General features: G+C 36.1%; 1 protein-coding gene across 1 annotated transcript in view; it reads right to left on the bottom strand.

The window, feature by feature from the left end:
* LOC121414022 (DNA repair protein RAD50-like) overlaps nucleotides 1-17780 on the bottom strand; it is a 64879-nt gene that overhangs the window by 21313 nt on the left and 25786 nt on the right. Inside the window, exons 13-27 of the mRNA XM_041607065.1 lie at nucleotides 17644-17720; nucleotides 16648-16749; nucleotides 14776-15048; nucleotides 12398-12499; nucleotides 11483-11595; nucleotides 10038-10136; nucleotides 9479-9565; nucleotides 8611-8703; nucleotides 8007-8132; nucleotides 6644-6779; nucleotides 5336-5449; nucleotides 4395-4490; nucleotides 1757-1904; nucleotides 1210-1267; nucleotides 423-624 (exon numbers count right to left, since the gene is read on the bottom strand). Of these exons, the coding sequence (XP_041462999.1) occupies nucleotides 423-624; nucleotides 1210-1267; nucleotides 1757-1904; nucleotides 4395-4490; nucleotides 5336-5449; nucleotides 6644-6779; nucleotides 8007-8132; nucleotides 8611-8703; nucleotides 9479-9565; nucleotides 10038-10136; nucleotides 11483-11595; nucleotides 12398-12499; nucleotides 14776-15048; nucleotides 16648-16749; nucleotides 17644-17720 (1826 nt within the window). The remainder of the gene's footprint in view (nucleotides 1-422; nucleotides 625-1209; nucleotides 1268-1756; nucleotides 1905-4394; nucleotides 4491-5335; nucleotides 5450-6643; nucleotides 6780-8006; nucleotides 8133-8610; nucleotides 8704-9478; nucleotides 9566-10037; nucleotides 10137-11482; nucleotides 11596-12397; nucleotides 12500-14775; nucleotides 15049-16647; nucleotides 16750-17643; nucleotides 17721-17780) is intronic.

Genomic DNA, 17780 nt, shown 5'->3' with positions numbered 1-17780 from the left:
ATCACCATCACCATCATCATCATCATCATCCCAATCACCATTATCACCATCATCCCAATCACCTTCATCATCACAATCACCATCATCATCATCATCATCATCTTCTTCATCATCATCATCATCATCATCACCATCACCATCATTATCATCATCACAATCACCATCATCACCATCTTCATCATCATCATCATCATCATCATCATCATCATCATCATCATCATCATCATCATTACAATCATCATCATCATCATGCCCGCCCCAGCAATTACCATCATCCCCAAAATCACCACCATCATCATCACGACCACCCCCACCACCATAATCATCATCACCATCATCACTATCACAATCAATCATCATCATCACCAACACAACCACCATCACCCCTCCTAACACCTTTCCATCTTTTACATTTTCCTTACCTCAATCTCTCTTTGGAATGTTCCATTGATAGTGTTCAACTCTGCCTGATCATTCTCTAGTTTCTCTCTCTTTTGGAGCTTTGCTGATAGACGAAGCACCTCACTGGTGATGCTATTGATACTGATCCGCATCATGTTTATATTATCAACATGCTCCTGCCTTTGTCGCTGCTTCATATCAAGGGTACTCTTTACAGTATTCCTGCAAGAACGAAAGGAAGAAAAACACTGATGTTTCCACTCATAAGATTTTTAAAAATTAATCATTACCCAAGTCTTGCTCTCAATCGTCTGTCTGTCTCCATCCATCAAATCATCTGTCTGTCCATCCATCCATTCAATGACTTATTCCATCCCATCCCTCAATCCATCCTACCATCCGTCCCTCTGTCTAATCAGCTCAGAGAATTTCCTTCAGCAAGAAATTGATCCACAATGTGCTGCACTCAACCCAGGTGAGGTAAATGGGTACCTTTAGGAAGTAATTCCTCAAGAAGCTGTGTGCGCTGTGAACGCCTAGCTTAGCCGCGTAATATACGAGCGCCTTGAGCACCTAACAAGGTGGATATGTGCGCAATATAAATACCCTATGTTATTATTTACAGTTGTAAGTGAAAAATCACTGAAAAATCTCTCAATGAAGCGCTCCCTAGGGGAGCATTTCATCAAACATATATAGTGATTGTCACTGATAATTTTTCTCCAAGCCAATCAAATACAAGGATTTCAGTAGCTCATAACGGTTTTCACCAACAAATCTCTTCATGAAATGCTCGCCAGGACTCACATTTTGATCTTGATCTCTTCTGTCTCTGTCTTGACTTGTTGGAGAGTTCTGGTCACGTCTAAAAAAAAATTCATAAGAAAAAGAAATATATAGATAAATCTAATGACGGTATTAAAATGAAGAAAAATTATTTCAAAAACATTCAATAAACAAGTGGAACACCAGAGGTAGTCTCATCTTATCCACACAATTCAATATAGCAGGAGTGCTGGACTATGTGTTAGTGAATACCTAAAGGCTAATATTTTCTGTTTTAATATCCTTTGAATACATGATATAATAATCCAATAATCTTCCTTGACTGTCACTCCATGTATTAGAGAAATATTGATCCCTTAATAGAGTGACAATGCAAACTTCTTTGAAGAGTATTTAAGATTATTCATAAAGTGTTATGACTCAACAGGAAGAAATAATCAGCAAAAGACAAATATTCCATCATTCATCATGTGATCAACTTTTTGACCAATTCCATAGCAAGATTCTTAATGTTTGGAATATAAATCCTTCGGGCAAAAAAGAGTAGAACTAGAAGCTTCTTCCTCACCGGATCCAGAGAAGTGCCTGGACTGTTCTCCGATCTTGCGTTCCAGATCTCTGAGTTCCATCAATGTCTTCTCAAGGGTCTGTATATCAGGTATCATATCCCTTGCCATTGCTTCATCCACCTGCAGCATACCCAACTCATCCTCTGCCTACAAAGACAGCAGGATACAGAAAGATAATACAAACATTAATAATAATAACGGTATATTTACCCAGGGTAGCCACTTCAGTTCCGAAAACTGTTCTCCCAGCGGGCCCTGCTAATATTATTACCCGATTCAGGTGCACACAGCTTTTGGAGGAATTATTTACTGCCGGTACCCATTCACCTCACCTGGGTTGAGTGAAAGCAGTGTGGATAAATTTCTTGCTGGAGGAAAACACACAACGGCCTGGATTCAAACCCACGTCCCTCTATTTGAAATGCGAGAGTCAGGACCTCTAGACCACGACGCGCCAACATTGTCATATATTTCATCAATCTTTTTTTTCCACGCAAACATGTGACAAGCCACACTAAAACCACCAATAAGTCGCCTGGGACAGTTCTCTGTAATAGTCAAAATAGTAAATTGGTCTTCAAAAAGCCAAAATAAAAAAAAAATGCTCATCTGAAGGAGTATTAATTTTTTGTTATGCTGTCAAATTTTCAAATTGTAAACTCAATTAGAAGACAAGAAACAACAGTTTGTTTGACACAAGTTTTTGCAGACTGCTTGGAAGTTTAATTGAAATTGCACAGTTTGCACATCTCATGCTTGAGTGAACACAATCTTCAAATGTTGTTTTCTCCTTATTTTCTGAAGCTCATGATTTGTTACGTCTGCATTCAATCACGTATTTCAGGGGGTTATTGTCGATCGATTTAGACAAACTATATGTTATCATGGCTTCTATTTTTCAAACTAGATTAAAATCTCAAAATTAATTTTGGACGACTTATTGTTGGTTTTGGGGTGGCTGGTCACATACACTTTATTGGTTTAATGCCAGCATATTTACAATAAATAACCTAGGATATCTTCTTTGTATTAAGGTACAAGGTATACAAACATGTAAGAGATAACAAATGTGGGAATACAAAAGATACGTACATGTAATTCAACAAAAGAACAAAACAAAAAATGGTAAAAAAGGGGAGTATCAATTAAATAGCCTCGCCCATAAATATAAGTTGTTTTTTAGATGTTTTTTAGAGCTATATAAATACATCCATAATTTCATTCAGATGAAAATTTTTAGACTTCTGGCAATGTTAATAACCTTTAGATTAATGCAATGCCAGGACTGGAAGAGAAAATAGTTAGATTAAAAATGTGTAAAACTGAACTTCGGATGTCTTGAGCTGTCCGTATCTCTGTGAACATTGTCCCACTACAGATTTTTGTGTATCCTTTTTCGAGGGAATGACAGTGACAAAGTTGCTAACTGGCTCACACTCGCTGTTGTGTTTACAACATTACACGTGTCTCGTTATCAGTTTGCTGAGTGCAACACATTTTCTTTTCTTTACTGAATGCTGTTATTTACCAGATCGTCTATTGTCAGGTTTAATAAACTACAATGACCTTAAAAATTCTATCTCAGATGTTGAAAGACATCTTGAATGGTGATATTTTATATAGACTGAATCAATATGAGTCTCATCTCACAATTTTAGAGTCAACATCAAAACATGCTAGGAGGCTGCTCCGGAAGGTGCCGTCAGACAAATAAACAACAAAATAATGGAATTCCTTATCAACTACAACAGACAAGATGGAATCAACCAAATGAAATAACTTATCAATTATGACATACAAGATGGAATCAACCATGAAGGATCGTCAGAATGCATCTGTATCGCACATCCAGACAATCAAAGCTTTTGAGAAACAACTTGAAAAAGGAAAATGAGTCACTTGGCTGGAGAATTATAACAAGCTCGAATAACACCAGTGAGATATTTATTTGGGCTCTCCGAATTCCACATTTAGCTACACTGCAGCAAATGCAACTACCATTGGTGACTCCTTGACGTCCACATTCCACCTGGCTAGCAGAACCGCCAGTCACCAACAGGATTTACCCCACGTCCGCACCCCCAGGCGATCACACCACCTGTTGCTTCTGATCGGTCGGTGGCACAAATCAACAGCAGCATGGCGATTCCAGCACCCTTGGAATGCAGATTACGCTACAAAATATGCTGGCAGCAGTGATTGTCCACAGACGAGCAGGTAGCAGTCGAAACGTTGCAATTCCAGTTTTTTCCATTGTGTGACAACTAATTAACTTCTCTGCTAGTTATCAATTATTCTATGAACAAACCAAATGTGTAACGCACCCCTCTTTTTGGTTGGCGACTTCATGACACATACATGTAACCATACTATGGCATATTATGACAATGTCATTCATTTATAATTCTACAAGCATCTTGCATTTCTTTGGCCATACAAAATAATGATGAGACCATAACATAACTTTCACAAATATTTACTTAATGCCCCCCTCCCCAGAACGAATTGCTCCCTAATACACATGGCAGGTTTTGTCTTTAGAGAAATCTTTTGACATTGCCAATGAAATAGATGTAATTTCAGATCAACATTCTACGCCTACTTTAGTTTTGTAATCCTGTAGTCTGACTTTCTTACCTCGCTGATGGTAGCATTGAGTTTCTCAATATCAGCATTGACGGCTGACAATTTCATTTTTAGATCTGGGATCTCACGATCTGATAGCTTGGTCACCTATAGAGAGCAGCAAACAAATATTTAAAAACAAATCTTTAGTAGTCATATAAAAGTTTCTCAAATGACACTTTGACAGCAGACAGCTAAAGGTCTAGGATCTCAGTCTCATTGCTTGTTCACATATAGAGGGCAGCAAATAGAAATCATTTTAAAATTCTGTATAATTATCTCCCTATTCTTTGCTCTGTAATGAAGAGAACTCATCTTTGCGAAGATTTGTATATATCTGATATGTTTCACTGCCAGGTTGACCATGTCAAATGGATAGAATGTTAATAAACAAATCCTTCATTTTCAAGACAATTTTATCCAAATTGAGCAAGGAACACCAAAGTTCTGATAATACAATTTTTTTAAAATTGATTTTAGTGAAACAGTTCTACACGTCTAAGGGAATATGCAAAGAGCAAGCAAATGATGCCATCTTACCAGTTTTTCTTCATGTATTTTATTTAATGAAATTATGTTTATTCAAATTTTTACTCCAAGAATGTCAAATTATGGTTCAAGACTGAGTTCTTGTGTAAGATAATTATTGCTGAAAACTTATTTTGTTGCCTTATAACAAGAATCATAATGTTTTTGTAAATGTGTGTAAAATTTTGTCTTCCTTTTAACAAAATAAGAAAAACAAAAATTGGGAAACACATCATCTGCCCATTATTTCTTATAAGATTTTGATGATATTTTCAGCAACATTGACAAGACATCAAGACATCATATAAATGTTGATAAAAGTTGACAAATCTCAAGAAATTTACCCCCTTTCTCTTCATAAATTTACTGATTTTTCCTTGGTCAGAGTTGAAAGTTATTTCATGAAAATTTTAACCTGAACTTACAGCATCCTTGATAGGTCTAAGAGCCAACAGCCGATCAGATTTTTCTCTCTGCTTGGTTATAGCACGCTCCTTCTCAGCTAGCTTACTTGGAGCCAGGCGCAGTTTGTCTTGAAGCTGAGAGATAAAAAGGAGAGAAAAATTAAGAAATTATAGCTAGGGAAGGAATCATATAATAATGATTTTTCTTGACATTTTTAAACAAAGCTACGAGAGCCATGTTGCACATAAACCTTGAGATGGCACAATAACTGATAATTGTTCTAAACCTTTTTAACATTGGATTTCTAGAATAGCCATGGATACAAATGATTTCATAAACCAAATCAATAATCAGTGATTTTCACAAGTGATAAAGGAAATATTAGCTCAAGCTTAAAACAGTCATGCAACAATTTTCTATGGTGTAATTTGATGTTCAAGGTCTTTTGAATATTAAGCGTCACAGAGTGAGAAAAAATCTTGGTTGATGTTTGGTTGCTTAGGTTTGATTAAAGTCACACTTGATGTAAGGCTGTTGAAATGCAATAAAAATCACCAGTGGCAGACCGTGACCCGAAGGATGATTGGAGGGTCACTGTATTCTTTGTGAACAATGCTGTGCCCCTCCAATGCTTTGTCTCCTCTGGGTCATGGTCCGCCACCGAAAATCACACTTGTAGATGCACTGTTCCCTAATTTTACACTTTGATAACAAATATTGCAATGTTTTTTAAAATTCTAAGTTCTATATTTGACATTATGTTTTAAAAGTTGAAGGATCTATGACACTTCGATTCTTAAAAATTCCATTGAATTTTGTAGGCTTATGGAAAGTCCACTTTTATTGTGCCTCAGGTTACTGGCTATATTTATACTTTTGAAAATCTTGGATCTGATCGGTTCAGACGAAATTAGCAAGTGAGAATCACCGACATGGTATTTTATGAAACAGTACCCATACCCCTCGAACGAGTTGTTGAACCTCTTCTCCTAAATTAAAGCCACGATGGCAGGGAGGACAGAGTGCGAAAGACCGTTGAAGCATTTCAAGAAGCAAATAGTCAGTGATATTTACTGACTATTGTTATAAGCTACTGAAATCCTTGCATCTGATTGGTCCAGAACAAATCATCAAGTGAGAATCACTGATAAAAATGTTTTATGAAATGACAAAGAGGACAGAGTGCCTATGACCACAAAAGAATTTCATGAAGCAAATGGTCAATGATTTTAAAGTGACAACTGTTATGAGCTACTGAAATCCTTGGATCTGATTGGCTCAGAACATTTTGGTCAGTAACAGGCTGCTGTGTGAAACAGTCCCTATACCTCTTGAATGAGTTCCTGAACTTCTTCTCCCGAGTCAAAGCCACGGTGGCAGAGAGGACAGAGTGCCTCCGATCGTTGCAGGGATTGGATGTATCGATCAAATAAATGCTTACTGCCAGTCAGTGCTCCACGCTCGCTGGAATAATGAGAATCAGCAGAAAACATGGTGGAAACTATGAAAAGAACTGCAGGATTTTCAATTTTATTGAGTTTTAGCCTATCATTGTGCCTATCATCTAGACATATATCATGGCTATCAATATCACAATCACATCCTCATCATTATAAATATCTTTATCCTAAATATTATTATCATTATTACAATTGTCATCAGTATCATTTACGGGAATCAGACATTTAATTGTTGCATCCCCCAGAAAGACAAAAGATAATCCTCTACAATGACGCCCACGCCATCATCATTAACCCTAAAAAGACTGGGGGGGGGCTGATTCAGCCCCCCCCCTCGAAATTTTTCACGATAAATCCGCCACGCGAAAATTTTTGACCACGTCGCTCGTTGACTTTTTAATTTCAAGTCTCGCGCAACTTTTGAGACCAAAATTGTGACCCCCAGGTATGCGGTTCCAAAATTACGCAACATTTCGTAAGTGCATGCAGACCCAAAATTACTCAAAAACGTGAATTTGTGTACAAATCCAATGCAAATAGTGTTCTTAGCCAAAATTATAAATGTATCATTATTTTTCCTTTTACTGCTTAAAATCAATTAATTTTATCTTGTTTATGGTCAAAATAAAGTCCACGACAATTTCCATTGAAAAAACAATAAAAAAAAAGTCGAAAAACAAACAAATACATAAGAAATTTAGAAAACAATAGAATACATAAGAAAATAAATGTGATTTTAAATTTTTTTTTAAATCAATTTGATCAGATGCCTATCTAGAGTATGTGAAACAAAAATTAGCATTTCAGGGGCATTATTTATTTAATTAGAGCAAACTTATGATTTTACGCATAAATTAGCATAATTAATGAGACATGAGATTTTTTGCAGAATTTGATGTTATAGTTTTGTAGATAATGCCATGGGTAACGCGTGTGCCAATTTTCGTCGCGATCGCACGATTGACGGCCGAGATGATAAGGGGGGGCTGAATCAGCCCCCCCCAGTCTTCTTAGGCGTCGAAATAGCCCAGTCTATTTAGGGTTAAGACCATCACCAGTATCACCACCATCATCATAATCATCATCATCACCACCACCACCACCATCAACACCATCATCATCATAACCCTCCTTCTCTTTATCTTTCATTGGCTCATCATGACAACTGCCTTGTCTTCATTCTCTCAAAACTCAACATCAAGATGGAAGCGGGAAAGCGCCACAAACTCACTTTTGGAGACTGTTGATCGATTGAGTGACTTGCTGTATTGAGTCGTCGATATCTTGCGTCCCACAAACTGACATCAACTGATCTTCGTTGGTTCTCAAATCACCTTCTTTCCTCTTCAGATGGTCCCTAAGACACACAGGCATTAACGATAAAACAATTAATAATAACAACATACATTCCTTAAAAAAAAGTGCATATAGCTCAGCTAAAAGTATTCAGCATTTATTACAGATCAATTAGAGACTTCTAATAAAGAGGCATTTTATAAGTAAGTATAATCATAAGTAATTATAATTACTAGTACTTATTATGTATATCAATAACAATAATAAACACACATGCATAAACAATCAATGATAATAACAACAATACTTAACACTAGACTTCAGGGATGCCAACCCCATACATACAATTTCAGGATTTTGAGGGTTTAAAAAAAACCCTGGATTTTGGATGTAAAGAGACTATTTTCAACTCTCCTGCGAGATAAATGTACAAGTATAAGACGATTTTGAGAAGAAAAAAAATCATGAAACCGAAAGTATTTTTATTTAAAAAAAAGGATGAAATACTGGAAACAACAGTTTCAATCTCTGCAACTTACATGATTGAGTTTCTGTTAGCTTCCTTGGCTGATAGATTCATCCTTGCTTGCTGAAGTTTATTATTGCATCTCTTCACTTCATCAGTCTTTGCACTGGAATTAAAAGGTAAAAGAAATTACATGTAGTAGCAGCAAAAATTATTTCATGAGAAAGAATTTTAAATCAAGGTTAATTGTCACCATATTATAATATTTCTAGATCTGATACAGTAATGCAAACTTATCTTTGTGAAACCCTGAAACCTAAGTTCAAAACCAATAATTCAGATGATTACTAACACAGAAAAGCATATGTGGGACAGCATATTAATATTGTTTGGAAAAATAACCAATATTTGATGGGATTTGTGCTTATTTTACTCATTTAAAAAATATGCATTTTCTTCCAGACCCATTCATTTTGGCACATATTTTTATTTTAACATACACACACTAAGGTGGTAATTTTATTTGATTCTGTTTGGAGTCATTTTGAGAATGTTACCATTGACTGGTATATATCTTTAATCGTATCACCAAATCCTAAGGATTCTATTACACAGTGATCATTGCAGATGTGGACAAGATGACAGTTTTCTTAAAGTAATTACAAATATTCCCTTTCTTCTTTAATTATGATGAAGAGCTAATATGGCATTTTCATTTTTTTTTACTTGACTGTAGTATGAACAATGATTAAAAACACATTTGATATTTAAAAAAAAAATTCAAATCTATAAATCCCTATAGAGAAATCTAAAATGGACAAACTTCACTGTTTTTCAAGAGTTACAAATAAGCTTTACACAAAATGCTGCTGACTGTGATTTAAAGCTCCACCGATTTCACTACTAAATAATAATTTTAAGAAAATGAATGAACATCTTACACCAGATAATTTGAGAGCTTTGTTCTGATATTCTCCGACGGGAAGTGATTAAGAAGATGAAGCATCTCTTCTTCATGCTTTCCTCTCCTGTTAGGAAACAAACAAGAATACATGATGAAAAGCAAGGTTGATTTCAATAGGTGACCCTTCATCTCAGGCCACACAAACAATCAACCCGACATGAATCTTGAGATTTGTAACAAGTTTGCAAAAAGGTAGGTCCGAAGGTTTACAATGATATCACCGATCAAAAATGGAACAATGAAAATACAAGTATTTCACTGATCGAGAGAGAATTAAGCATAATATCCGAGGTCTACATGTACAGGCATTTATACATATAGGGGTCCGAGTATCAATACTCTTTAATCTAAGTTTGGAAAAGATAATAAGTACACAAAATTAAAATATGACAATAGGCCTTAAAATCACATTAAAAGCAGTTCATCTAGAATCATATTAATAAATGAAACAGGTGAAATTCTTTAATTAAGTCAGAAATGTCTTGATTGCAATGGCATCAATGAAACATCATTATTAAATTTTACATGAAACTTACAGTCTCTTTATTTGATCTTCTTTGACGTTTTTATCTTTCTGCAATATCTCAAGCTTTGCTCTGGCTTGTGACTGTGAAGAGATGGTAGTTAATTCATTCCTGTTGAAAAAAATGACAAGTATTTTTATTCCAAGATTCAGTGAAAAAGAAAGCAGGGGCCCTTTTCCCAAAAGCCGAGAATTTTGCAAGACTAGATATATAGGTAGTAGTACGATTTATTGCAATGGGTTTTCCAAGAGATTCTTAGTCGAGTGGTCTAAGAGGCTGGTCTAGTAAGCCAGAGGTCGAAGGTTCAAATCTCTCCAAGACTGCCTATGATTATTTTCAGAGCAGTCACTTATCACACAGCGGTGGCAAGTGCTTAATACTGTTGGAGACAAATGAATAACAAGCATTTCTGTCTATAAGGGGGTTCCACAAACACTTCACAGACATTGATCACATGTGATGCAACTACATATGACCAGCAACCCCCAAACCAACAATAAGTCACCATGGAAGGCTCTCCATGAATAGCCAAAGCAAAAAAAAAAAAAAAAAAAAGCTTATCTGAAAGAGTAAGTTTTCTCCTTTATACCGTTAAAACTTTGCCTCCAAAGAAGATTTTGCTAGGATCGAAAGCTTAGGCCCCTTTTGACTCTCTAATTTACCCCACTGGCTCTCTTTTATTACATAAGCAGTTTTCAGCAGCTTTTTTCTGCCAGTTGTAAATTTGAATAGAAAACAAGATAACAGAGTTTCTCTGACACAGGTTTTTGCAGACTGCATGAAAGTTTTATCAAGACTGCACAGTGAGCGCATCTCATGCACAAGTGAACCACAAACTTTATCGATAAGTACCATTTGTTTAAACCCAATTTACAGTGAGATGATGTAGGATGCACTGTTACAGGTGTAAGAATTCTCTATATTGCATTGAGGGGGGTGGTTTTCACAAAGATTCATGTGTGACTTACATGATATCAAGCGCACAATCTCATTGATTAATGCACAGTCATGCCTGTCCTCTTGGCATCATCAGACCAATGCGGTGGTGAATTATACACTACACACGACTGGGCCCTGTCTAACAAAAACTTGCGATCAATCCCATCATCCTCAACTATATGAAATCCATCATTGTAAAAATTTTCCTTTGTCACTTGGAAAACAAAGAGATGCACAATGAACGAATGAAAATATAGCATATTTAGAAAATATTTTGAACAAACATGCAATTGTAATGTTGACATTGTTGGCTTTCCATAGTTGTGGTTGACTGGATCGATCGCAACTCTTTGAAGGATGGGGCCCTGGAATTCAAGTGCGATTTCTAGTCAAAGTCAAGTTTTTGTGAAACATCTCCTTGATAGGGATGCATGGTTGCCACAAGGTAGTTTCCAATTTCGGTCTTGTGGCGGCACTGTTCAAAGTTGCAGTGGAAGAATGGCTTTAATATTACTTACGTGAGCTCCGACATCCTTTTGTCATACTGCCTTGCTTCTCTCTGTAGGGAATCAATCTCTTGTCTAATGACATCATCATTCAAACTCCCCTCAACCTGACTCAGCTCACTTTCCTGAAAGGCAAAGCAAGGGGCCCGTAACACAAAGATTGGCAATTGATCTTACGTTTGATTTTCATGATTGATTGTTCGTTGTAGTCAATGTTATCAATTGTTAAAAAATGTTCTATAATGATTGATAAGCTTTGTGTTACGGGCCCAAGGTATCCCAACTTCTATTCAGTCGGCCTATTTCTCAGATATAGGCTGTGGGTCGAGTCACTTGTTATGTTAGGAATGCTACATAGATTATTGCTAATGGATGCATCGAAATCCATAGTAACAGAAACACAAATGAATAAGTCGACACAAAATATATATGCCCCTATAACATCTTCATATAAAAAATAGGAAATGTTGCATCTTACATAAGACATAATATTTTACACCTAAATTATGAAGTGTACTTTGCAGAAGTATCATAAAGAGTATTTTGAGAGGAGCAAATCCTTCATATCTCTTTTATCATGACAACAACAACAATCATAACAATAATACAAATAACAACAACAATAATAACAATACTAACAACAACAATAGTAATTGTGTATTTTATATTGCACGTATTCTATATCAGGCAAAAAATATATATCTTTTCATTTTTGGAGGCTACTTAAATCTGCAACGTTGGATAAGCTTTAACATTGCAATGAATGAAGATTTTCCAGGGCTCCTTATGATCTTGTAATTTTTTCCCCTCCATATTACAATCCTTAAAAGGTAAATAGGAAACAATAATTTAATTAACTTAAGATAAGCAAAACACTTAACATATTGAATGACAGAGAACCATATACAAGTGTTTAGATGAACCTACAGCTCTTTTCTTGTCATTCTCGAGTTCCCTGAGTCGCTGGGAGCTCTCTCCCATGGTGCTCAGCTCCCCCTTGATCTCTCGTAGCTTAGTGGAATTATCTCTCTGAATAAAGAAAAAGTGTGTATGAGAAAGGGGGGAGATAGAAAGAAAAGGAAAGGGATCAGGAAAGAAACAGACAGATACAGAGGATAGAAGTGTTCTTATGTATTTATAAAAAAATATGTGACAAATGGCTCCAGAAGAAAATGTGTAATTGCTGAGAATGAGCAAAACACAGAATTCCATCATATATTAGGCATTTTTCCAAGTAATATTAATAGACGTTTTGCTGTAGCAGCTGCCAAGACTTGGAATGCCATCACTCTTCCAATAAGAAATGCTTCCAGTATTCTTGCCTTTAAATCCACCCTTAAAGGAAACCAAAACCCAAGAAGAGAAGCAATCTTATTGGAAAGAGTAAAATGAGAAGAACAATTTAAAAAAAGTTTCATCAAAATCGGTTATGAAATAAGCAAGTTATGGACGATTAAAAAGTCTTGTTGTACTTACTATGTGGATCCTCAAATTGGCAAACGTGCTTCAAATTGGCTGATTTTGTGGACAATATTTTCAAATTTTCCCCTTTATTTCACATATTTCACATTATCTCCTCCTGACCTTGACATATATGGTGTGGATTATATTTTCACATGACATATGTTGTGCTCAGAAGGAGGCAAGATGCAATTTGAAAGATAATGAGGAAAATCTGAAAATTTGTGTACAAAACAAATGGAGAGTTGTCCACAAAATCAGCCATTTTGAAGCACATTTGCCAATTTGAGGATGGCCATAAAAAGTGCAACAAGAGTTTTCAAATTTCCATAACTTGCTTATTTCTTAACCGATTTTGATGAACTTTTTTAAAAAATTGTTTCTCTCATTTTACTCTTTCCAATAAGATTACTTCTCTTCTTGGGTGTTGGTTTCCTTTAAGACATACCTTTTTCCTCAATAATTAATTTCCCCTTTTATCTTGAATATTGTGGTTATTATTGCAAATGTTGAATTATTATTCACACATTGTACGCGCAATGGTACTTTTTGTTTTTAGCGCCTCTAAATATCCATTATCATTTATTATTATAGACTGTCCCACATATGCTTTTCTGTGTTAGTAATCATAAGTGTTGTCGGTTTTCAGCTAAGATTTCATGATTCCACAAAGATAAGTTCATGTTATTGTCCAAGATCTAGATCAATGATAATAGGGTGAAAATCAACCTTCATTTTAAAGATTTTTGGGTTACCGTAAGTAACGGTGTATTAACCGCACCCCCAACTTTGGACTAAAAAAAAAAATTCCTCTCACATTTACATGCATATTTGAGGTACGAAGAAACAAAATCTAAGTTTTTAAGATTTCAAAGTATCCAAAGAGATTACCGGTATGCGGAAATCTGCTGTTCTTGATCAATTCATCTACAAATGTTAGAAAGAAAGAACGGTCCCGACAATATTGGCAACTTACACACTCACTCACCTCACAGTCACAGTGTACACACACACAGCACTGCCATTACATTGCAAACTACGATGTACCAGTCATGCCAGTACATCTTATCAAATTATGATCTGTGTCTTTCCCAGCGTAGGAGGAAGAAACATTCACATTTCTTGCATCACAACCTCACAATCACTTCTCAGAAATTTGATGTCTTAGCATGAATTTTGGATACGGGATTACAGGAAGGTTCGAGAAACAAAGAAATTGACATTTTTTCCTGTTGTTTTTTACGGCTTCGTGCCGTCTCTCTCGTGCGTGGTTTACATGGTATCTTATGAAAAGCAAACAGGAAGGAAAAAAAGCTGGCGCGAAACGGGACTTTGAATAGCGCCAGCTTAAGTCGCACTATAACCACATTACAACGCAATCTCTAAGCTCACTCAACTCTCGCTCAGCGGTGACAAAATATTACCGAGTATGCTTGGCGTCTCTTTTAAATTAGCCAGGGAACTTCACTACTTTGAATCGAGAATAAAGTCAAAATTAGTGTCATGAAGGTGGGTGCGTTTGTTATGGACAACATTTAATTAATATTGTAATAATCGCTTTCCATTACCCGCGGCTCATACCCCTCTAAACGACATTGCCTGGGCGGCTACGCCCGGCCACCCGATGTGTTGTGAACTGGCAGACATGTACGGGAGGGATTACGGCGGGCTGGCTCGGACCCGTCACCGTGTATAAACCGCACCCCCAACTTTTGCTTCTATCCCGCCGAGAAAAAGGGGCGGTTAATACACCGTTACTTAGGGTACATATTTTTTTACTGCCAGTGCATTTTTTCACCCTTAAAAGTTTTTCAAAATAAATTCAGTGTCTCACGCCTACTTACAATGGTAGCCATTTTGCTCTTGATGGTTGTTTCTAGACGGGTGAAGGTATCTCTAAGATCCTGCGACTGCCTCTCGACCCCCATCTCCTTCTCTTCATGTTGAGTCTTGATCCTCTGACTTTCCGCCCTCAGCGCCTCCATCCAAACCTTGGTCTCCTCTATGAACTCATCCGCCCTGGTGACCTCGCCTGCCTCGCTGTAACCGGGCAGGTGGAGCTGGTTCGCTAGGTTACGCAATCGCTGGTCTCGCCGACGGATCATCTCTTGTTGTTGCTGCAGACAAGGAATGAAAAGGAACCTGTGCAATCAAATCTTGATGATACAAATGCATCACTCGCCCTGCTTCACAAAGCGGTTATCACACATGCCTACCACTAGCGTACCTAGCAGGGGACGCATCCCTGCCCCCAAATCAACCTGAAGACCCTTTTTTTTTCTTTCTTTGCTTGTCAATTTTTTTTCTGGTAAGATATCCTTGATTTTTGGTTGAAGACCTCTTTTAGAAATTTTTTTTTTGCTTGTCAAATTTTTTCGCGGACGAATGATCCTAAAAAAAAATTGCCCCCCCCCTTTGGAAAATCCTAGGTACGCCAGTGATGCCTACACAAATCAATCAAAGCTAATCATTTGACAGGGATCATGGAGTCAATTCTTTGTGATCATCTAACATATCAGTCATGATTTCTGAATGATATCTGTCTATTTCTGAAGGCAGGGCCATTTCCAACAGTTTATTTTTAATTGGTCTAATGCCCATTTGTCCAATTACCAACTCGTCTAATTTCAGTTGGTCTACCATCAGTTCGTCCACTATCCACATGGTCTCATTGCCATTACGTCCACTCACCATTTCGTCTAATAATCAGTTGTTCAAATAGCCATTTTCATTAGCCAATATACCATTTGGTCTAATTGGAATAAGTGTTAATTGGGTGAAATGAATGAAAATAAAATGGATATTAGACAAACTGGTGATTAGACGAAGTGATGATTGGATCAAATGGTTATTACTTTATTAGACCAAACGGTTGTTAGACAAAATGTTGATGGACGGAATGGCATTAGATGAAATGAAGGTACATGTAGACCATGTGGTGAGTGGATGAGTGAGCAATTTATATATGAAGAGTAGAACAGTTTTTTTCAACAAATAGTCTAAATACATACATGTATATGAACAGACATATTTGGCCTATTTTCACATTTTATTTGTGTATTGTTCATCATAACTTCTCAGGATGTTGGTTTTGCTATTTCTTGAAACTCAGTAATCCGATCAAGAAAATTTTGAAAAGCTTGATTATTAAATAAGCCAAATTGTGGCAAGCGACCATGGAAAGTTACAAATTGAATCAACATAAAGTTTTGAGAAGCGAGCTCTATTCAGGTCTCTTGGATGACGACGTTAAAGGTCGGTCCCAGGCGCAAATTTCTCATATCTGATTGATATGGATCTGTACACACTCAATTCAAGCAAAACATGATAAAGACCTTGGCCTGTTTTCTGAAGTCAGGTTTAACTTAGACCATGGTCTAACTCTGTGCTAAAATCATGGGGAGCCAGAAATTCAATGATTCTGCTTATATTGTATATTTCTTACGTTTATTATTTTGTTTCATTTTGCTTTCGTGATGAAGAAAAATACTTCAGTTATCATTCCCAGATGATTTGGGTGCCATACATGTATGAGTTAATAAATTAAATGTGTACTAGTAGGGATTTGTGCTCCGATTGGCTCTCCATAGTTAAACCACAACTTTAAACCAGGGTTTAATTTAAATCTGAGTTCAGGCCAATGCAAAAACTAAAGCCTAATCTCAATTAACCAGCAACAGAACAAAAATAATCATGTTATAAATAAATATTTTTACCTGTGCTTCTTGTTTGAGGACTCCTTGCTTAACGAGAAGCTGGGACTTCTCATTGGCTATTCTCTGAGCCGACTGCGCAAGTCTCATCTTCTTATTCTCATTCTGTGAAAACAAACAATGAAATATTCTGCCAAAAAACAACAAGGATAACATTCTGCAAGATCAGATATTATTTTCTAAATTTGTAACCAATGTTTGAATAGCCCACTAGGGAAGAGTGGTTTTTTAAATTAAATTGGTACAAAATGACCAATTTGTGTATACAATAAAAACTTTACTAAGGAGGGGGGGATATTTAAAAAGGGTAACCTCATTTTGTGGTTAGGCTCAAGAACGATGTTTAAATACATGGGGCAAGGGGGGGGAATGAATAGAATATTTCTAACATATAAGTATTTTCATAGTGTATCAATATTTTTCACATAAATCTTTGTATATCTAAATGTGTTTTGATGACATTTAAAACTATATGTATTTATTTTTATAAATTTTAACCTTTTTAATTATGTTTGTAAACTATCAACCGGTGATGGGAGAACCTTTTAATAATAGGAACTAGTTTCCTTTTGGCTATTCCTTGCCACTGGTCGATGAGTATTTCAATTTTCTTTTATTTGTAATTTCTCATATTCCTTTTTGCCAAAAATGAAATTAAAAAAATAAACAAATGAATAAATAAATAAACAAATAAATTTAAAAATCTAGAAGATACCCACTCATATCCCTCAAATGGCAACATGAAAATTGCTGTTTCTGTATCTTCAAATTGACATCTAATTGTGAAGCACCAACTTCATCAACATTTTGTTACTAGAGTCAAATTAATTTCATTACGAAAAGCAGCAGTGAGAGTAAACTAAAGCTGTTGCCAATTTGATGTATAAAATCTGATCAAAGGCCTCAAGTTCTTCATTATCCGAAATTTAAAAGCGAGTTTATAGCACTGTGCTGACAGCCATGACTGTAATGTCAATTACATGTAGGAATGAGTATTACCTCTTGAAGTTGATGTTCTTTCTCAGTGATCTTACTCTTATGAGCGCTGTAGATCCTTCTTAATTCATCCACAGAACCTAGCAAAAGAAAAGAAATGTTTACATTTACTTGTTGAATTTTTTTTTTTTGTTTTGGGT

This window comes from Lytechinus variegatus, chromosome 1 (assembly GCF_018143015.1).
Source record: "Lytechinus variegatus isolate NC3 chromosome 1, Lvar_3.0, whole genome shotgun sequence".
Lineage (NCBI taxonomy): Eukaryota > Metazoa > Echinodermata > Echinoidea > Temnopleuroida > Toxopneustidae > Lytechinus > Lytechinus variegatus.
The sequence above is the reverse complement of the archived record's forward strand: the minus strand, read 5'-3'. Positions and strand labels throughout refer to the sequence as shown.